The sequence below is a fragment of the Papaver somniferum genome, unplaced genomic scaffold (genome assembly GCF_003573695.1).
Source record: "Papaver somniferum cultivar HN1 unplaced genomic scaffold, ASM357369v1 unplaced-scaffold_117, whole genome shotgun sequence".
In the NCBI taxonomy this organism is placed as follows: domain Eukaryota; kingdom Viridiplantae; phylum Streptophyta; class Magnoliopsida; order Ranunculales; family Papaveraceae; genus Papaver; species Papaver somniferum.
The window spans coordinates 4,424,929-4,446,860 of NW_020620714.1; the positions used below are offsets into that span (position 1 = coordinate 4,424,929).

Consider the following 21,932-nt stretch of genomic DNA (forward strand, 5'->3'; position numbering starts at 1 on the left):
TGCGCTCAATTTTAGTTGATATTATTCTTAAAATTTGATTGTCACTTTTCAACTGTCGATTTTGTGGATCCAGATTAAACGCAATTCTAACTAGCGGCTTGGAAGTCATTTACCTTCCACGGTTAAGTTTGGATCCCATGATTTGTTCTGAATACTGACGTGTCATGAAAATGAAGATGGAATTCTTCCACCATAGGCATAACTCTAATGGGGGTGACCCCCAAACCTCGAATCTTAAGAAATTAAACCGAAACCCATTTTGTTTACTTGCTCACCCTAGAAACAAATTGCTCCCACATAGTCACAAATTGGGGTAACCTTGCAAAAATTGAGGTGGTTGTTTTTAAGTCACATTAACATGAATACATGATCACAAATCACACAACAGATTTTTTCTTATGCTGTGAATAGTTCATCATTGTTCACCAGGTAAAGTTTGGAAAAAGCTTGTCACATGACAAATTTCTTATGTACAAATTTCGGAAAATAGGTCATTTTGTCCAAATATTTTTAAAACATGGTTCTAATGGACGAGTAAAAATTAGTATGAGTGAAATGGACACCAAAAAAAAATAGCAAGAATGAAACTGGTTTCATCCTGGCTTAAACTTAAAAAAGAGTGATGATGAAACTGGATGCATCCTGATATAAATTATAAATAAGAAAAAGTATTTGAAAATGAGTAGCATGAAACTGTTTACATCCTGACTATTTTTACATTCTCGTCTTACATTTCTTTTTCGCACAGGAATTGTTGATTTTGGTCTTTTTTAACCAATTTTGTGTACAAATTTACCATGGCCCTCGATGCCTACGTGAGATAACTTACGTCACTTTCCCCTTACAATAAAATCATCAACTTGAATATCTCTTCAAATTTTCACATGGCGAAGTATCAATCAATCAGTAGAAACAGATCCTAGCAAGACTTCAAGTCTTCGAGGTGTGGGTCTGGTCACATTCTCTTCTTACCGGACAGTTTGGTTGGAATGTTGTCAGAAAAGTTTGGATGAAAAAGTTTGGTCATGAAAGCAATGAATTAAAGACTTGTGTGCATTATTGCTGTTCACTAAATAGTATATGGTTGGTACTGCCCTACCGGGACCGTATTCCATTAAAGAGAGAAAAATTACTTCTATATATTGATACATAGATATACATCATATTATTGACAGTGCATAATAGGCAATGTCGATGACAACTATTCAATATGTTTTCATTATCCTATCCATACTACTTCGTTCTTCGTATTCTAACGCATTATCATCACCATTCGATGAAGAAAACCCCGAGATATTTATTGTTCATGTTTCTAAACTAGAAAAACCGTCGGTTTTTCCTTCTCACAACGATTGGTATACTTCAACTCTTCAATCTCTTCCTGCACATGTTTCTCCGTCTGATCCACGCGAAAGTATCATTTATACATATAAAAATGTTTTTCATGGTTTTGCTGCTCGATTAACTCCATCCCAAGCATCACATCTTCATCTTCAACCAGGTTTCCTTGCAATCCTTCCTCAAGAAATTCACCAACTCCATACAACTCGGTACTCCTCATTTTCTTGGTCTCAGTGATAATTCTGGCATTTGGCCTGACTCAGAATATGGTGATGACGTCATTATTGGAGTTCTCGATACCGGAATCTGGCCGGAAAATCGGAGTTTTAATGACTAAAGTATAACTAATCCTGTTCCGAAGAGGTGGAAAGGTATATGTGAGTCAGGACCTGATTTTCCCAGTACTTCATGTAACAAAAAGATAATCGGTGCTCGAGTTTATTACAAAGGAATTGAAGAAAAACTTAAACATAAGGTCAACGAGACCAGAGACTCGAAATCACCAAGAGATACAGATGGACACGGTACACACACAGCATCAACTGCAGCTGGATCGGTCGTCAAGAATGATGGATTATTTGAATATGGTGTTGGAGAAGCAATAGGAATGGTACCCGTACCCAACATCCGTACGATCAAGATTCAACAGCCGTTGGGACATTTGGTGCATCAATGAAAGGAGTTCTAGTTTCTGCCTCAGCAGGAAATTCAGGTCCCAGATCTTTTACGGTTACTAATGCTGCTCCATGGATATTTACCGTTGGAGCATCTACAATCGATAGAGAATTTCCATGTAATGTGATTTTAGGCAACGGGAAGGTTATTCGTGGTGTGTCATTATATTCTGGCAAGCCACTCGAGTAATCCAACACAGATTTAGTGTCCGCTGGTGATATTGGTAGCTTATTTTGCATAGAAGGGGAATTGAATTCCACTGCAGCAGCAGGGAAGATTGTTCTTTGTTACGTTGGTGGTGGAAATGACAGAGCTGCTAAAGGAAATGCGGTAAAAATCGCTGGTGGTGTTGGAATAATAATTGCAAATTCATTGCTCCGTGTAGAAGAATTGACTGCTGATTCGAATATAATTCCAGGAACAACGGTGACTTTCGAGGACGCCAATGAGATTTTTAAGTATATCGGAGCACAACAAAAGCCTACAGCGTCTTTTGATTTCAAAGGAACAATTCTTGGCTCCTCTCCTTCATCTCCTAAAGTTGCTGCATTTTCAAGCCGCGGACCTAACGTTATAACACGTGAGATTCTTAAGCCGGACGTTATCGCACCGGGTGTTAATATCTTGGCCGCTTGGACTGGCGTTGTCGGTCCGACAGATCTTGAGGTCGACAAAAGACGCGTGGAGTTCAATATAATATCTGGTCCATCTATGTCATGCCCAATGTAGTTAATATCGGATATCGGTTCATCTCGGCCGGGACCGATACACTGGTACAATTTTATATCGGGGATATTATCGTTGAAATATCGGTATAATATCGGTTCTAGATTTAGAAACTATAATTTTATATTGAACATTTTCTCCACACATTTTCGGATAAGATATAATAGATAACATTAATTTTATAAAAAAAACAAAAGAGCAACTTTAGTAACTTGCTTCGAGAGCTACATGCACCTCTACTACCACGTGGAAGACATTCTTCGCCAAAATTACCCTTAAATTTTATAGAAAACGACCAATACCGTCTCATATCGGAAATGTAGGAAATTTTCGTATCGACCGATACGGCCGATATTTGACCGAAACGGCCGATATTCGACCGATACGGCCGATATTATCGGGCGAATATCGTATCTCCGATATCCTTCTTATCGTATTGTTCTGGGCCGATAACCGAAATATCCCCGATATATCGGCCGATACGGCCTATATTGACTACATTGGTCATGCCCTCATGTGAGCGGGTTGGCCGCGATGCTTCGAAGGGCTTATCCTAACTGGTCTCCAGCTGCAATCAAGTCTGCTCTTATGACTACTAGCTATAATTTAGACAATGCAGGTAAAATATTCACTGATCTGTCAACAGGAAGAGATTCGACACCATTTCAACATGGTGCTGGACATGTCGACCCCAACAAAGCCTTAAACCCCGGTTTGGTATACGACATCCAGCCAAGTGATTATGAGGCATTTCTTTGCTCCATTGGGTACAACCAGACACAAATTTCACTTTTCATCCAGGATAAAACTGTCGATTGTTCGTCACATACATCGGTTGCTAGTCCTGGCGATCTTAACTACCCATCATTCTCTGTGATTTTTGAACCACCAAATGATTCTGTTGTTAAGCACAAAAGAGTGGTTACAAATGTTGGAAAACCAGGAGATGCGATTTACCGAGTAAAGGCTATCAGTCCAACATCGGCTGAAATCAGTGTCTCCCCGAGTATACTAACGTTCACAGCGACTAACCAGAGTTTGTCTTATGAAATCACATTCACAAGCTTGAGTAAGGCTGAGAACATTTCCAAATTTGAGTTTGGGTCAATCGAATGGACAGACAGTGTACACGTCGTGAGGAGTCCCATTGCTTTAATCTGGCCACCAAGCTTGTAATAATGCTAGTACAATTATTTGTCCATTGGAATAAATTTGGGTCCAGGAATTTTCTGAAAATTGAATTCTGTCATATCATTCTACTTAGGGGTATTCTGGAAAATAAATTTGGGTTCAGATTTCCACATGGGGAAGTATCTATCAATTAAATAGACAATGATCCCAAGACTTCAAAGCGTGGGTCTGGTCTCATTCTCGTCTTAATGGTTTTCGAGTGACAACCTTAGGTAAAATGACAGGAGGTTCAGAGGCTTGACACTAACCATGACTAAAGGTCATCACTATGGTGTACCTGCCGGGGTAAAATACTGCATAATGGCTGTGAGCCGGTGACAAGTTCAAAATTATAGAGTTGATGTTAAAATGATATGCAGGCATTTGCCTCACGGGTGTACTGGCATGTGGCTTTATTCGATCAAGTAGTAAACATAAATAAGCACAGGTTCAAGATTGTATTACAACTCAGGAGTTGGGATCTTGAAAGCAATATATATGGTTGAAATGCATTAAAGACTTACGTGCATTATTGCTCTGCAATGAATATATGGTTGAGCATTGCTTCTGTATATTAATAGATAGACAGATATGATCAAATTTATGACAGTGGAGAATTAGCAATGTCGATGAAATCTATTCCATTTGTCAGATTTATTTTTATCATCCTATCTATACCACTTTCGACTCAAAGTTCTGACACACAATCATCTACATTTGGTGGCGAAGTAACAGAAACTTTCATTGTTCATGTTTCTAAGCTAGAAAAGCCGTCCGTTTTTCTGTCTCACCGTGATTGGTATACCTCAACTCTTCAATCTTTTCCTGCACATCTTTCTCCGTCTGATCCACGCGAAAGTATCATTTATACATATAAAAATGCTTTTCAGGGTTTTGCTGCTAGACTCACTCCATCTCAAGCATCACATCTTCGTCTTCAACCAGGATTCCTTGCAATCCTCCCTCAAGAAATTCACCAACTCCATACTACTCGAACTCCTAGTTTTCTTGGTCTCAATGATAATTCTGGTCTTTGGCCTAATTCAGAATATGCTGATGACGTCATTATTGGAGTTCTTGATACCGGAATCTGGCCGGAAAGTCAGAGTTTCAATGACACAAGTATAAAAAATCCTGTACCGAAGAGATGGAAAGGTATTTGTGAATCTGGCCCTGATTTTCCCAGTACGTCATGCAACAAAAAGATAATCGGTGCTCGAGTTTATTACAAAGGAATTGAAGAAAAGCTTAGACGTAGGCTTAACCAGACCAAAGACTCGAAATCACCAAGAGATACAAATGGACATGGTACACATACGGCATCAACTGCAGCTGGATCTGTCGTAAAGAATGCTGGATTGTTTGAATATGGTGTTGGAGAAGCAAAAGGAATGGCTACCAAGGCAAGAATTGCTTCTTACAAGATATGCTGGAATGAAGGCGGATGCGCTGGTGCAGATATTCTTGCTGCAATAGATCAGGCCGTGGAAGATGGAGTTGATGTTATTTCTTTGTCAGTCGGTCCTCGTATGCCGCGTCCGTATGACCAACATCCAACTGCCATTGGGGCATTTGGCGCTATGATGAAAGGAGTTCTAGTTATTGCCTCTGCAGGAAATTCAGGGCTATCTGGGCTTGCCACAGTTGCTAATTCTGCGCCATGGATTTTTACTATTGGAGCATCAACCATTGACAGAGAATTTCCATGTAATGTGATTTTAGGTGACGGGAGAGTTGTCAATGGTGTATCATTATATTCTGGCAAGCCACTGGAGAAACCCAATGTAGATCTAGTTTATGCTAGTAGTATTGGTAGCATATTTTGCAAGGAAGGGGAGCTAAATTCGACTGCGGCGGCTGGAAAGATTGTTCTTTGCGATGGTGGTGGTGGAATCGGAAGAGCGGACAAAGGTAATGCAGTCAAAATCGCGGGTGGTGTTGGAGTAATTATTGCAAATCCATTGGCCAACGGAGAAGAATTGTCTGGCGATGCACATCTAATTCCGGGAACAACAGTGACTTTCAGGGGTGGTGTTGAGATTCTAAGGTACATTGTAACACAAAAAAATCCAACAGCGTCATTCGATTTCAAAGGAACAATCATTGGATCCTCTCCTTCAGCTCCTAAAATTGCTGCATCTTCTAGCCGTGGACCTAACTTTATAACTCCCGAGATTCTCAAACCAGACGTCATTGCACCGGGTGTTAATATCTTGGCCGCATGGACCGGCGCTGCCGGTCCGACAGATCTTGAGGTTGATAAAAGACGCGTGGAGTTCAACATAATATCCGGTACTTCTATGTCATGCCCACATGTGAGCGGACTGGCTGCGATGCTTCGAAAGGCATATCCTAACTGGTCACCAGCTGCAATTAAGTCTGCTCTTATGACTACTGCCTATAATCTAGACAATGCAGGTAAAATATTTACTGATCTGTCAACAGGGAGAGATTCGACGCCGTTCCAACATGGTGCTGGACATGTTGACCCCAACAAAGCCTTGAACCCCGGTTTGGTATACGACATCCAGCCAAGTGATTACGAGGCATTCCTTTGCTCTATTGGGTACAACCAAACACAAATTTCTCTCTTTATCCATGATAAGGTAGTCGACTGCAAGTCACATGCGTCAGTTACTGGTCCCGGAGATCTGAATTACCCGTCATTCTCTGTTGTTTTTAAACCACCAAATTCAGTTGTCAAGCACAAGAGAGTGGTTACAAATGTTGGAAAAACAGGAGATGCAACTTACAGAGTAAAGATTAAGAGCCCATTATCGGCTGAAATCAGTGTTTCCCCGAATACACTAACCTTCACCACGAGTAACAAAAGTTTGTCTTATGAAATTACATTCACAAGCTTGACTAATCCTGAGAAAAACTCTAACAGTACCAAAACTGAGTTTGGGTCAATTGAATGGACAGACAGTGTACACGTCGTGAGGAGTCCCATTGCTTTAATCTGGCTACCAACCTTGCAATAATGCTTGTACTGGTTTTTGAAGCATGCTTGTAAACCACTATTGGGCTCTTAGAATAAATTTGGGTCGAACATTTTTCTCAGAATTGAAATCTGTCATCTCTTTCTACTTAGCATGAGAGGTCTTGTGTCATGGAATGTGTACATATTGTTGGATAGTTTCAAATGTTTTAGAAGTACATTGTTTTTTCTTGGATTATATGCAGAAGTAGGCCTGGTCTGGACCCTCACTTTCATTTTTAGGCCACTTTTTTTATTTCTTGCAAAACTAGTCAAGTTAAACGGATTCCATCCACTTTAACCATCTCGGTCAAACTATCGCGTTGACTTGTCAATATCTCGCCAAAATAACATACAGGGAGATCTCCGGAGCTGGGTAAGATTACTAAAACGCCCTCTTTGTAGTGTGTCAGTATCATAATTATTATCCCCCACGTGCTTCTATCTGGACCCCTAATCTAAGAGAAGGATATCTCGAAGATTTTTGAATGGCAATGATATCCAATTTACATCATTACCCTAAAATCCCTTCATTCCTCTCTTCCATCTCCGCTCTTCTTCCCCATCTATGTTCTTCACCAGCCGAAACAAAACAGATTAGAACCAGTGAACAAACTATGGTGGTTCCTGCTACCCAATAGCGCAAAAACAAGATCGATTCTGATTTTGGGTTCTAATTTATGATATAAAAGATGGGTTTGGTTCAGTGGAGATGAAGAAGAACAAAGGACTGGAGATGGAGAAATTTATGGGAACAATGGATTGAAGAATGGGTTCGACTCAGATTTGAGTTTCAATCGATTTTAGTGAGATAGATTGGAGAAATTAATTCAAGGAAGAACACTTGCTGTTATTGTCGTTGATGCTTGATAATGGAGAAAAAAGAAATGGAGACAACTAGGGTTCGTGAGAAGAACAAGGAAAAGAATGGGTTCGAATCAAATTGATTTAGTTCAAAATTGAGAGAAGGAAGAGAAATTGGTGATGATGTTTTTGAATTCAGAGAAGATTGAATCAGATTGAGTTGAGCTAGATTTCGAATTTAGCAAAAATTCCTATTTCTCAACAATCAAATCCTTTCGATCTCTATTCTAATTATCTCTTAAGATATGCATGGAATACTTTCACAATAGCAGACCTAATTACCCTCGGTGGATTCAATTTTTTTTGTTACTCCTCATCACTGTTATTGGATTCCCGTGGTGTTATCATTTACGTATCTCATGTAAGTGGTGCTTGTCTTTCTTGTCGGTGGTACAATATGGATGCACTAGAGGAGTGTTTGGGACACTATTCTTTTTTTGTGAATGGGTTCTCTCTGCCTGATAGTGACTCAGCTATAGACTACAATGGGTGGAGAAACATCATTGATCCGCTGCTTGTTACACAAGGCCAGAAAAATGAGGGAGCTCACCGTTCCTTCCTATGAAGGAATTCAGAAGATCCAGGCTCCATTATCGTCATGTATGGTGTCCATCTGGTAATCTTATATACCAGTATTTACTCAATAAAATATTTGATTTATAGCAAATCAAGAAAAAAAGTTAAAGGGTGGTATGCATTTAAATAAAGAATTTGTATTTTAAGAATTCTGGATTCTGGATATGGTTATTGAACAACACTTAGACTAGATGTTACTTGTAAACAGTATGAACATTAGCTAAATTTTTTATCTGTGATGGTGCAGCTGGTGGTCGGAGAAAAGAAGCTAGATTTTTTATCTGTAAGCCGATTTTTTATTTTGGGTTGAGCTAGATTTCGAATTTAGCAAAAATTCAGCGCTGCAGTTGAGAAATAGGAACATGGAGCTAATGATGTCTGGCATGGTGGTATTGAAATTACAGATGATGTATCTGTGATGGTGCAGCTGGTGGTCGGAGAAGTATGAACTGAGAATGGTTGGTGTATATGATTGTAAGAAGGAGCTGGGGGTTCGATTCATATTCATGAGGCAACTGATTCTGTTTAATATTGATGCTAGAACGGGTACCGAAAATTGATGTGTTAACAGGCTCTAGGGGATGTGTTCAAAAAATTTCATTTGATTTTTGGGGTAAGAATTTTTGGGTGGTGTTGTCAGTGAATTGAGAGAAATGGGTAATTGATGTTGTTGATTATGGTGGATGACGGGGAAGGAAAGAATAGGATTTTCTGTACCTCCTTATTACTGCAATTTTTGGTGGTTGTGTTGAATTTTTGAGTTCTGTAGAAGGTCTTTACAAATTGGGGTTAATTAGAATCAGTAGTGGTTGTGATGGTTAGAGAAGGAGAAGCTGAGAAGAAGGGAAACATAGAGTTTGATGGTTGGGACTTCAGATGCAGTGAAGCCATTCTGCTGCAGTGGTTGGTACCGAATTGATATATGAATTTTTGAAATGGTTGAAATGGTTTGGTTAGATTGCAGCTGTGGGCTGAGTTGTTGCCATGATTAGATGTATGTCTAGGATACAGGGCTGGTACAGCAGGTGTTTTTGTTGAAGCTGGTTTGCAGTGGAGATTATGCTATTGTTGAAGCTGGCCATGATAAACCACTCGAGCCTAATTATCTGAGAACCAGACGACATCACGTGTTGTTATCGAGGATTAATTCATTCTTCTTCTTCTTTGTTTTCTTCTCCTTCCGTTTTCTTTCTTCTGCTCATTAGTGAAGAAAAGGGGTTTGATAGAAATTGAGAAGCAAAGTAGATTAAGGTTCAGTTTTTGAAGAAAGTATTGATGGTGTTTGGCAGTGATGGTTTCGATAATCGAAGACTACATCTTTGTCATTCTCTTTATTATGCAATCTGTGTCGTTGATGAAGATTTGAAGGACTAAAACGTCTTTTTAGCTAAGAAGATATGGACAGCTGGAAGATAACTGTAGCTAACTTTCCATCCATCACTTTTGGTCAAAACTTGCCTAGTCTAGCAATAAATAAAAAAAGTGGCCTAGAAATGAAAAGCACCAAAAAAACGGGCCTATTTTTGTGAAAAGCCCTTTTTTCTTCGGAAAATGGGTCATTTTTCCAAATATTTTTAATACATGGTTCTGATGGCCGAGTAAAAGTTAGTATGGGTGAAATGGATACCAAAAAAATAGCAAGGATGAAACTGAATTCATCCTGGCTTAAACTTAAAAAATAACGAAAATTTTACATATCTTTTTCACCTAGGAATTATCGTTATTGGATTAATTGACCAATTTTGTGTTTTTTTTTCTTAAGGTTTTTCCTATTTTCCATCCCCATTTTTTTTATTTCCCATCCATCTTAATTTCTATCCGTAATTATCCAAAGTAACATCACATAAAATTTCATATGTCCTAAATACCACAGCCAACGATATCACCACCTTACAACTAAACAAAAAAGAAAAGCAAGATAATCACTCAAGTTTCCTTTACTACCACCACCAACCAACACCTATTCTGCTCCATCTACATTAATTCATCACCACCTTCCGAGAATGAATACAGGGAAGGAAAACCTTTGGGGCGTTAAGTAGGCTATATATCAAAAATGGTGGACAATGGGGACGAGTCCATCATTTTACTTAAAATTAATTAGAGCACCTTGCCGTCGGGTTGAACATGGTGTGGGCAGGACGGCGTAAAAACTATGTCCAACTTTCGGGAGTTAAGTCTTCTACCCGATCCAGTTCTTGCTACTGGAAAAGGGTTTTGATCTTTAGTCTTTGTAAGGGTAAAATATCGCACACTTAGTTATCATTCCAAATGATCTTCTAATAAGGACGTGAACGCCATTGCACAAAGCATATCCCAAGTGACGAACGAGATGACGTCACCTACTCACGAGTAAAGTGTGAAGAGTCGTGCGAAGATAGAGAGAACGTGCGATAAGAACCGTTATAAGCATGCGATAACAACGCACGTCAGATCCGAAAATAGGGGCTTTATTAGCTGTCCTCCACTATGTAAACTCCTATATATAGGAACAACCAACTTTGTATTGGGGGGAGATCTTTTTGGTAGTTGAGATAGAACTTTAGGAGAGAGAAAGTTATTTGTTTCCCAAGTTAAGGTTTTATCTTATCACTTTATATTGATTTCTAAACTTAATAAAATCTTCTAAGTGTTCTTCATCATGATTTATAGTTAGATTCACATATTATCAGTAGGTTGTAGTTATGGGATTTCCTGCAACTACATTTTGGCGCTAGAATACAGTTTGGAGAAGGGATTACACCTGCTTTTGAAAAAATTTAAATGGTTTCAAAAAATTTCTAAATAATCTTGTCTTTAAGAAAAGCTTGTGATTTTTTTCGTTGAGTTTCAATCTTTAGGTTCACTTCACAAATACGAAGTTTTCATCTAGGAAGGAAAATTTTGTTTTCATAAGTTTGTGAAGAAAGTATTGTTTCAGGAAAAAAGATGGTGAGACAAACATCAGCAGGAGAAAACGCAACACCAATCAGGAGGAGTAGAAGGATTGCAGGTAGAAGAAGAGGTGAAATCACATAAACGTCAGGAATGGGAGAGAGGAACAACCAGTCTCGACAAGTCAGATCTCAGATCCATCAGGTACCAGAGGAAAGCGATCGCAGAAACTATGATGAAGTGTTCATACTACAGATACAGATACCGCAGAAGAAAATGAAGGACAAACAAAAGAGGAAGGAACGATTGGAGGCACTGAGTAGAACACGACCATTGGAGAACTCAGACAAAGATTAGCAGATGAAAGAAGGAGAGAAGAAGAAATGAGTGCGAACTTGACAAGCCAAAACGATGAGCTAAGAGAGGAAAACCACATATTACAAGGTAAAAGGTCGGAAACCATATCAAGAACAAGACGTGCGAGCTCAAGATCAAGAACAAGCAGGAGTACCTCCAAGAGAAGCAGATTTGATCGCAGAGGAACTGAACAGAGACGATTTTTAGATAACAACTTGGTCAACAATCTTCAGGTAGGCGACAACATACATGAGGAGCGCGATCTCATAGAAGATAGGTATGTGCAGGTGGAAGAGAATGAAGTCAGGCGAGGACACCGCAGAGATGATAGACATGAGATAAATGAAGAATACAACCGCATCCAGGACGACTCAGAACAAGAGAATGACGCAGAACAAGCAAGGATGATACTTCATGGAAGGGAGATGCTGAGACGACAAAACAAGAGGGAAAAAGCCGCACAGGAGCACGCAAGGAATGGAAGAGAAATAATAAGAAGAAGGAGAGAAGATGAAGAACAACAAGAACTATAGGAGGTTATGCGTCAAAACAGGCATGAAAACAGATTGAGACAAGCACGCCTGAAAAGACCAACGCGACATCAGGAGAATCCATTCCCTAATGATGAAGTTTTAAGATAAATAGCAGAACTAAGAGAGTTAATGGAAAGAGGGAAAGATGAAGGAAGACGACAGCTAGAAGAGGCGATAAAAGAAGAAGCAAAAACACCATTCGCACGATATATACAATTAGTAACAATACCAACAAAATGCACACTTCCCACTTTTCATAATATCTTTGATGGATCTACATGTGAAGTCCAACATATAAAGGCGTACATCTTAGGTTTGCTACAATGGGAGGATAACGATGCGGTCTTATGCAAGTATTTTCCGGCGAGCCTCACAGGAGAAGCTTTGAAATGGTTTGATGGATTTCCAGTAGGCTCAATAAGATCATTCCAGCACTTTCAGAGTCTTTTCTTGGGACAATACATCAGCAACAATATGCTAATGCAAGGAATCGAGAAAGTATTCATCCTGCAAAGAAGAACAAATGAAAGCCTGCGAGCTATGACCACTAGATGGAGGACCATGTGCAGTGAAATGGCAGGACGAGTGGACGAAAGAAATCTCATCTTAGCATTCATAAATGCACTATTTCCAACTGATTTGTTTTATACGCGGATATTCAGGATGAAAGACAGAATAACAAAGGCAGAGTTGCGCGAGTACCAAGAAGAGTGCATCGCTGTTGAAGAAAAACAAAGAGATATGGAGTCTTATCCAGTTGCAGTTGCGAATGCAAAGGAAGGAAACACCAGTCTATTTCCAAGAATAACGAACACGATTGCGAGCAATTCACAAGGTAACATGGAAAAAGCAACCGCAGAAGACAAGCAAAAGTAGGTAGCGATGAGTAGCAGAGATCAAGAAATATATGAGCGAGAATACAGATAAATTCAATATAACAATCATGTAGGAAATCATAAAATCGCAAGATTCGACAATCAGGAAGAAGGATAAGGAGGAAACAAGAGATATTACAATCAAGGGCCAGGTAGGAGCAATAGAGTCTGTGAAGAAATCAGGATGACGCCCCTTAACACAACAGTGGATAAGATCCGGGAAGCTATTATATTAATAGAAGAAATACCTGTGCCACCAAATCTAAGACAAGAACCACCATCAGGGTGAAGGAGTAAAAAAATTTGTGCTTATCATCGCTTCCACGGCCACACAACAAATAACTGTAAGAATATACAACGAATCATATTAAGAATGATCGGTCAAGGAAAACTTAACCACTTCCTAGAACCACCACCACCACCACCACTAACAACAACAACAACAACAACAACAACAGGGGAACAATTGTCAGGAGTGGACAAAGGAAAAAACACCTTTCTGATCGAAGTAGGAGCGAATGACCAGAACCTATATTGTAATTCAATAATATATTCATTCAAAAGTATAGAGGACTTTCACGAAAATGTATTGAGCCGCGTGTATGCTAGGATGATGAAGGAAAGGAAATACTCAACCTAGCAAAGATACCAAAACTGAAGGAGTGGCGGAAACAACCAATCACATTCAGCGCATAGGAAGTACCTGGAGGACGCGAACTTCATGAGAGTCCCTTACTGTTTAAATTGGACATCATACCAAAAATAAGGATGGAAAAGGGAGAAGATGAGGAGGATGACACATGGGATATAAACATGATAATAATTGATTCTGGGAGCTCAATGGACATTTTATTTTATCATGCATACAAGACAATGGGTGGAAAAAATGAAGACCTCATTCCTTCAACTTATAATATATAGGGTTTCAACGGATTAGCTAACAAACTTAAAGAGGAGGTTACTATGCGAATTTCTCTTATAAAAATGACCACATATATAACTTTTTGCGTTGTGGATATAGAATCTCCCTGCAACACGCTGATAGGCAGGCCATGGTTACATAGTATTCTAGGTGTATCTTCTACATATCACTAGTGCATTAAGTTTCCATTACCTCAGGGCGTTGGAATCATCATGGGTGATATGTACTACAGAGACGAAGACATGCAATGATATTGATGTGGAAAAAAGTGAAGGGCGTGCGAATAAAAGAAGAAATTGGAAGAACGAAGTAGAGGAGAGCAAGCGAGGGGAAAGACTGATGGTCGACTTCATAACCAAAGAAGAAGAAATAAATAGCTATTGTGAAGGTGTGTCATCGTCGAAAGACAAAAATATCTTAATCGGGGAGAAGAGTGAAGAAGCAACTAATACATGTCAGATTTATATGGAGGCGATCACACTAGCAAGCGAACATGAACATAACAAGCGAACAAAAAGAGGAGATTTCAGCCAGGGGACTTGGTCTTGAGAGAATTACCACCCTACCAAAATCAAGGAAATAAAAAGAGAAAGGCAACATGGACTGGACCATATGTGGTGAAGATAAATGTTGGAGATGGCATGTATGTGTTGATGGACAAGAACGGAGGAAATATGGAAAAAACGCATAATCAACTTCATAACAAAAAATATCTGACGAGTACTACAATTAAAGAACGTGGCAACAACAAGTTCGAAGAAATTAATCTTTATGCGAAATCATTAAAGAAGAAAAGGATAAGTTAGCAAATAGGTTATTATCAAGTTATTATCATGTATGCGAATAAAGAAAAGAAGAAATCAGCATTGTATGAGCGAAAGACATGAAAAGAAAAGATTTTACTTCTTCATATCGAATTCTTTATAAATACAAGTAGAAGAACGAGGCAACGATAAGACCTCAGAATAAGAACTTAATAGGAGGAAACAAAATTTAAAACCTCTAACTAGGGAGGCTAGGCATCCAGTTGTGGCGTGCACCCTAGTTCGCATAACTGCAAGGGGCAACAATAAGTCCTAACGCACGTCATAATTGGGGAAAACCTAGACATCATGGCTCGGGTGAAAGATACACAAACCCTGGAACCTGAGTCATGGATATTTGGGGCGAAATAAAAGCCTATCCGGTAGAGACTCCTTAGTCGAAAGACTAAGGTACTAAGTTCTCTATCATGGAGTGTAGAAACTCGATCAGGGCACCGCGGTACACGGTTGAGCCAAGAATTCCAGGGACATCTGGAGCGTACCTCGCAATTCTTGGCAAGTCCTGACTATGATACACTCGGTCCTCAAGAAACCCCACTTAGGGTGCGGTCTCGCAAGAAGCCGCAAAAACAACTGGTTGTTGCATCACTGGATGCAAATATCCCACCCTAACCCGGTAGGGGTACGCTTCCTTGAAAGGGAAATCAGGGGCAATATAAGGACGGCACCCTCCATTAGGGAGATGAATTGTGTCAAAATACGTCAATATCATGGGACTATGACTCAAATGGGAGTATAGATCTGTCGTATTGGCGCGTAAATGTATCCTGCAGAGTTAATAATACAAAAGATGATAAGGGGAAATCAATGGGTCATTGCGTGAAAGCGTAAAGACCTCCTGCAATTTCGTCGCACGGCCGAATTTAATACCCTGGGGGGAAAATAAGATCTATTAACAAGGGAGGCTGATTAAGACCTCTACCTAGATAGGCTCAATAAGACCTCAAGAGAAACACAAAAGACCGCACTAACATTATTTTGCAGGTTATATGCGAGAGCTATCGCACAGGCAAAACATAAAACAAAAGCAATTAAGGTATTGTATAGAATTCCAGATTTCAAATGTCAAGAATCATAACGCATGAATATAAAAGGCATGTGCCATATGAAAAATCCGCACAAATATATATATGAGCAATATATTTCGCACATAGCTTAAGCAAATCATATTTAGGACAATAACAGAGGCAGGAATGGGAATACAAACACAACTTGAGCATGTTATTCACCTTATATGATAGACTTACGCTCGGATGATAAACCGTATTCGAATTTATTCTAACTACTAGAAAGAAAAGATACTTTTCTTATGGTCAATGGGCAAATAAAGGATAAAGGCGCACAAATAAAGGAAGAGAATTTACATTCATTCAGAACCAAGAAATATCCAACATATATAAAGGAGAGAATATGGTACAAAGAGAAGATGGAAAGGATGCATGCGAAATGAAAAATATCAAGATTAACGACTACTTATCGCCTGCATCATCTTCGCCAACTTCAGAATCACGCTCCTCTTCATCAGTATCTTCATATTCAACTTCGCTATCAGAGATTTCAGAGGTTTCTTCATTGGCATAAGGTTCATCAAATCATATTCCGGCATAGGAATACTATGATCAGTACAGACTTCTCTCACTTCTCCTTTAACAGCCTCATCACGTATGCGAATAGCATCCTTAGTCAAGTTGGAAACGGTGACCTTAATCTTCTTCTTGAGTCTTCTATACTTGGAACCATGAGCGATGAGTTTCGCTTCTAATATCTCAATTTCTACGGTATATTTCGCTTTCAAGTTTTCCATATCCTCAAGACACTTCTTTTCCTTTTCAAGAAACATCTTCTCAGCCTCTGCAACAAAAATAAAAAAAATAAAAGATTAAAGCCGCATGTAAGAAAATCTAAAAGGTAAAAGCACGATTGAAGATGCCATCAAGGGTTGTAGACAACCCTTTTTTTGGAAAATAATAGTCCTAACCAACTCGTCCTGATAAAACTTTAAACGAACACTGGTGCCTAAATCATACCTAGCCCTATCAATGACTCTTGCAGCCCATTCAAACTCAACATCATTCCCTATCAGAAGACGTGAGCGAATCTCATTCCCACGAACGAGAAGAGTGTTGTTTTCACTTATAGCTTGATCTTTCTCTATTTGAATCTTGAGTTGAGCCTCATGAAATTCCTTCAACGCCTTTGCACCTTAGCAACCACTTGATCCTTCTCAATAATCAATGCGTTCTTTTTCGCTTCCAAAATCCTAGTTCTCTCTTTATCTTCATGAGCACGGCGCTGAAAAGTACGATTGGAAGATAGCATTGAGCTATGTTCACAAATAAGGGTCTTATATTTTAACCTTAACTCTTCCAGACTAAGACTTTCTATACCATGAGTGGGAAAATTATTTAAAGAAGCATTAAGATGCTCCAAGAGAATTTCCTCATCATCAGGAAGGTTACTCGCCTCGACAATCAAACCATAGATCTCTGCGAGCACATGTAATTAAAGGAGTGCAAGGACAGTACGAAAACAACAAAACATAAGGGAGCGAAAGGGTTATACCTATTAGTTGCAGATTCTTATTGCGAAGTTCGGTGACCCTGTGAGAATAAGTGGAAAGTTCATCCTTAACCTTCTTCTTCTAAGCTTCTAAGGTGCGAACCTTTCTACGCAAATCAGTGGAAACCACATAAGAAACCCGCGCATTTTGTAACAACACAGGACAAGAGAAGATAAAATGATTAAAGTATGAAGAAGAAGTATAAATCTGAGCCAATTCAAATTAAAAAATAAAAGCTTACCAAAGATCCAAGTGCAAATTGGAATTCTGGAGTTAAAGCTAAAGCAGATCCTCGCAGAGATTTATGACTTAAAGAGGGGGCATCACATAAGGTAGAAACCACCTTGCACGTACGGGTGAAATCATCATAATTGACAGCAAAAAAGGAATCACTGAAGACACTAGATAATTGTGCCATGGAAGAGGTTAAGGAAGAGTTGTCAGGAGAAAGTAACTCATCTTCCAGAGGAAAAGTATATAGAGGAGTTGGAGAAGATGTTGAAGAAGCGATCTTCCTCTTCTTCTTAAGGTTCTCTCCCTTGTTGCGATTCTTAGCATAAGATTTGGAAACAACTGTCTTGCCCCTAGCCTTCGCTTGTGAAATGGCATTATCGCCCATCAAAGGGGAATCCCAGTCACCCGAATCACTGGCATCTTCAGCGTCAACCTTCGCACACATATAAAGATAAGAAATAGAGGCAACAATATCGTTAAAATTCGAGAGAAGGTATTTCTTACTTCATCAGTGATCGTACGTAATGCTTCCAATGTTCTCTGCTTCTTGAGAGTTCTCAGGTCCTTCTTCAACTTGGTGATCTGAAAATAGGAAAGTTAGAAAAATAAGGAAAGGGGTGAATAAAGAAAAGTGAACAAGCGAAATTCATAATAGCATAACACAAAATTTCTTTCTGGCCATCTGAATTCCCAAGGACTGTAAGCAGGAAATCCCTCAGTGAGAGGATTGATTGACCCATCAGCATTAAGCCCAGTAATTAATGTAGGGACCCTCTAGGATAATAGGGTAAACATCCCAACGATTGTCATTTGACTTACACCCGGTATGGTTAGTTGGATCATGGAAATCAACATCTCGCATAATCCTTTCATTCTCTGCGATACCGTCCTTTCTTTGCAAGGGAATGCCCCAACGAGATGACTCACTTTTCACAATAGTAACATCATAATGGCAAAGAAGTTCCCAAGAGTATACTCTGTAGAAATGATTTCTTTATCTCTGTGTTCAGGATTTCTCACTTCCATCAGGTAACCAGATTCCAACTCAGCAGCACGGCGAGCATATTCAAGTACTACCCTAATAGCATTACCACTCAATTGAAAGATAGCACGCGAAAGCCTCTCGTCAGAAAGAATCTCGTAAAACAAAGAAATTGCAGGATCGTAGAGAGGAATGGGAAGACCCGAAAGAAGTTTTCCAGCAGAGATTATAATCTTTTGATCACTCCATTGATCTAGCGAAAACCATCCGGGGTTAAGCGTAGAAGTAGGTTCTGATTTGGGAGGAATTGATAACGTAAAACCTCTATCCTTGAACTCTGTTTGCAAAGTTTCAAATTCCTTGGCAATTTTCCATCCTGGCTTGTTCACCATCTTGGAGGAGCGGGAATATAAGCTAAGAAGAGAATAAAAAGATCAAGACGATCAAGATGATCAAAGATGAAGATGATGATTAGGATGATTGGAATGAAGGTTGGAGTCTGAACACACGGAGAAAGGGTAGAACGATTAATAGAAAACCTGAAGACAAAAGGGATCAATGATCAAGTGATCATGACAAAAGAACAACAACAGTAAATATAAGGAGATGAAGAAACAGAAAGGAAAGAGTAAAAAAGGAAGATGAAGAAAGCGTAGGGGGGTTTATAAAGGATTTTTTTTCCTTTTTACGAGATTTCTATCTACGAACGCATTAATGAAAAGATGAATACGAAGAGACGGTTGTCAGACCAATAGAGACGTGTCGAAATTTGAGCGATGGAAACAACACTTGGGAGTAATAATACCGAGATCTCGGAAAAATGACAGTTCAAAGAATACGAAAAGGTAAGAGAGTGCAACAAGTAATATGAATAAGTGCAGAAAATGACATACTTGAGTTTCTCTCATCGCTCTTTCTTTCACAAAAACCGATAAGAGAAGAGGAAAAATGTAGGGGTAAAATATCGCACACTTAGTTATCATGCGAAATGATCTTCTAATAAGGAAGCGAACGCCATCGCACAAAGCATATCCCAAGTGACGAACCAGATTACGTCACCTACTCACGAGTAAAGTGTGAAGAGTCGTGCGAAGATAGAGAGAACGTGCGAGAAGAACCGTTATAAGCATGCGATAACAACGCACGTCAGATCCGAAAATAGGGGTTTTATTAGCTGTCCCCCACTATGTAAACTCCTATATATAGGACCAATCAACTTTGTATTGGGGGGGAGATCTTTTTGGTAGTTGAGATAGAACTTTAGGAGAGAGAAAATTATTTGTTTCCCAAGTTAGGATTTTATCTTATCACTTTGTATGGATTTCTAAACTTAATAAAATCTTCTAAGTGTTCTTCATCATGATTTCGTAATTGGATTCACGTATTATCAGTAGGATGTAGTTGTGGGATTTCCTACAAACATAGTGCACTATTTGGATCATCGGCAAGTTTCTTTGGTAGCATTTTAGAAGCATGTGCTTCTAGATGTGCTAACCTGAAACTCACCCTCTTTCATCACATTTTTAATCTCACCAATCCACAATCCCAGGTAATTTTAGAAAGTTACTGATAGAAAAAAAAAGAAGAAAAGTTTTCTTGAGTTTAGAGAAACCAAAAATCTCTATTCCAAAACAATGGTCGTGAATCCAATTGAGTTGTAGGACAGCCGCCCAGTATCTTGGAGCTATCCCAGCTTTAGCCAACACCCAAAAGATATTTTGAGTTATTTCAAGAAAAACCTAAAGTGCAGTATTACTGTATGATTTAATTAGCATGGCCTGATAGATACGTGAGTAAGTTTATTGGAATTTCAAGTAAAACCTACTGCAATTGATAATGGAATTAGGGTATAGGTACCTTTTTCCTAGATTTTAGGTAATTTACCCTAGAATTTTAATAATAAAAAATGTGCCGACCGATCTAATCGGAAAATTCAATGAAAAACAAATAAAAAGATGTGTATGATAATTACTCAGTGGAATTTAATCTTGGGTTTCTAACTTGGTAGATTTCGGTTTAATAAAGAAAATGAGATTATCCAAGAAGATGCGTTGACAAGGGCTATTTCCGGGCCCATCAAGAGTTTCCCCAAAGGAAAGAATCGTGATTTAGGGGGAAGGAATTAGGTGGGGGAAATAATTCAAACCCAACCATACCACTTCGATACGGGATGACCTCAAAACCAGAATGCACACGCTTCTATTTAAAATTGAACTGTTACACTGAAACTGCCAGAGATTTCGTTTTTTTTACAGTCCACTGGAAGTTGATTAGCATGCAATAGCAGGTCATGGTTCATTTTTTTTTCTCATTTTCCCTACATTGATATTAACTTACGCAAATGCGGAAGAACTATGCAACTGTAGAACAATATTCTTAATAGGATTTAACCACTGGCACATCCATTACACTGCTATTCTTGTCCACGAAGAACATGATTCTTAACTGAGCCCCATGTGGAGATACTATATATATGTGGATATCATCAAAACTGCCTGCGAAAAACCATCATTCTGATTGAACATCTGGAAAGAAGCAAACAAATTCAGTAAATCCTCATGCTGCAAACACCAACATCAACGGAACGCCTAAAATTAGAAATCAATTTGGACTAATTTTTTTAAGGGGGTTAATATCGATAACAAGATAGATGCCGAGGAGGCATACAATTACAGTCGAAAACATTGAAATTAAAAGAGAAAATCAAACAGAACTACATGCCCCGTCCAAAAATGCTATATAAGCCAGCAATACTAACTTAAGCACTTTCGGGTAAAATTGTTCCTCCCAACGATGTACAAGGTCATCAAAATATAACCCACAAAACATCTTAGACGGGTCCCCATGAGGTTTAACAACAATTATTATATCAGCTTCATTTCGACTAGAGTCTTCTATTCCAAGCTATCAAGAGCCTGTGGAAGACCATTCCAGATGAAGTTGTGGACGACATTAGACTAATGTCTTATCCAACCATCAAGTCAAACCCCTGTTGTGGAAGGCATTCCCATACTCAGCTCCTGTAAATTTAAGAAAGTAACTCCAAACCTCATAAACAGTGAAGTACAGTATGGTTGCTGGTCTCTTCTTCCATGAAACACATCTTACATCGCGAATGAACATTACAATCTTCTTTGACATTACTTAAAAGCCTCCAATGTTTTGCAATCCCTTCGCATATCATTTTCTTCAGTTAACACTAAATCACCACCGTTTTTACACAATTCTTGTCCAACATCTTTAGAATTACTCATAGGTTGTTGGATTCAAAAGAATTGTTGATTACCAGGGATATAAGATGCAATTAATGTGATCGAAATTGTAAGTACTTTTTTTTATTGCTGGCCTGTATTTCAACTGCATCCAGGTAATGATGATTTTCTTCTTTCGTATTCATGAAATTAACCTAGGGTTTTTTTACTTGCCGCTTTCAGAGAAT

General features: G+C 38.9%; 3 protein-coding genes and 1 pseudogene across 7 annotated transcripts; 3 read left to right on the forward strand and 1 right to left on the reverse strand.

Annotated features, from left to right (window-relative positions):
• The first annotated feature begins 1,188 nt into the window (after nt 1–1,188).
• LOC113329657 lies at nt 1,189–3,918 on the forward strand (annotated as a pseudogene).
• A 590-nt stretch (nt 3,919–4,508) lies between these two features.
• LOC113330208 (subtilisin-like protease SBT1.4) lies at nt 4,509–7,025 on the forward strand. Its single transcript, XM_026577060.1, has one exon. It carries the CDS (start codon nt 4,536–4,538, stop codon nt 6,894–6,896), a length of 2,361 nt encoding a protein of 786 aa, XP_026432845.1. The 5' UTR covers nt 4,509–4,535; the 3' UTR covers nt 6,897–7,025.
• A 5,200-nt stretch (nt 7,026–12,225) lies between these two features.
• LOC113329658 lies at nt 12,226–12,972 on the forward strand. Its single transcript, XM_026576509.1, has one exon. It carries the CDS (start codon nt 12,226–12,228, stop codon nt 12,970–12,972), a length of 747 nt encoding a protein of 248 aa, XP_026432294.1.
• Nucleotides 12,973–16,149: 3,177 nt separating this feature from the next.
• LOC113329458 lies at nt 16,150–19,099 on the reverse strand. Of its 5 annotated transcripts, none has more exons than XM_026576331.1 (6): nt 18,331–19,099; nt 18,016–18,093; nt 17,519–17,944; nt 17,280–17,379; nt 16,745–17,009; nt 16,150–16,568 (listed from the first exon to the last, which is right to left on the reverse strand). In XM_026576331.1, the coding sequence occupies exons 1-4, from the start codon at nt 18,382–18,384 to the stop codon at nt 17,359–17,361; spliced, it is 579 nt and encodes a 192-aa protein (XP_026432116.1). In that variant the 5' UTR covers nt 18,385–19,099; the 3' UTR covers nt 16,150–16,568; nt 16,745–17,009; nt 17,280–17,358. The 5 variants fall into 5 exon arrangements, with proteins under 5 accessions (XP_026432116.1, XP_026432113.1, XP_026432115.1 ...); XM_026576328.1 differs by having other exon boundaries at nt 17,280–17,383; XM_026576330.1 differs by lacking the exon at nt 16,745–17,009.
• Nucleotides 19,100–21,932: the final 2,833 nt, after the last annotated feature.

Excerpts from the sequence above, each read along its gene's own strand:
- LOC113330208 (XM_026577060.1), top strand. The coding sequence starts at position 4,536 with ATGTCGATGAAATCTATTCCATTTGTCAGATTTATTTTTATCATCCTA.
- LOC113329658 (XM_026576509.1), top strand. The coding sequence starts at position 12,226 with ATGGAAAGAGGGAAAGATGAAGGAAGACGACAGCTAGAAGAGGCGATA.
- LOC113329458 (XM_026576327.1), bottom strand. The coding sequence starts at position 18,384 with ATGAAAGGATTATGCGAGATGTTGATTTCCATGATCCAACTAACCATA. Across the intron at positions 18,094-18,330 it reads TCCAACTAACCATACCGGGT|ATCACCAAGTTGAAGAAGGA; the intron begins GTAAGTCAAATG and ends TCCTATTTTCAG. Across the intron at positions 17,384-17,518 it reads AATTTGCACTTGGATCTTTG|AAAGGTTCGCACCTTAGAAG; the intron begins GTAAGCTTTTAT and ends TGATTTGCGTAG.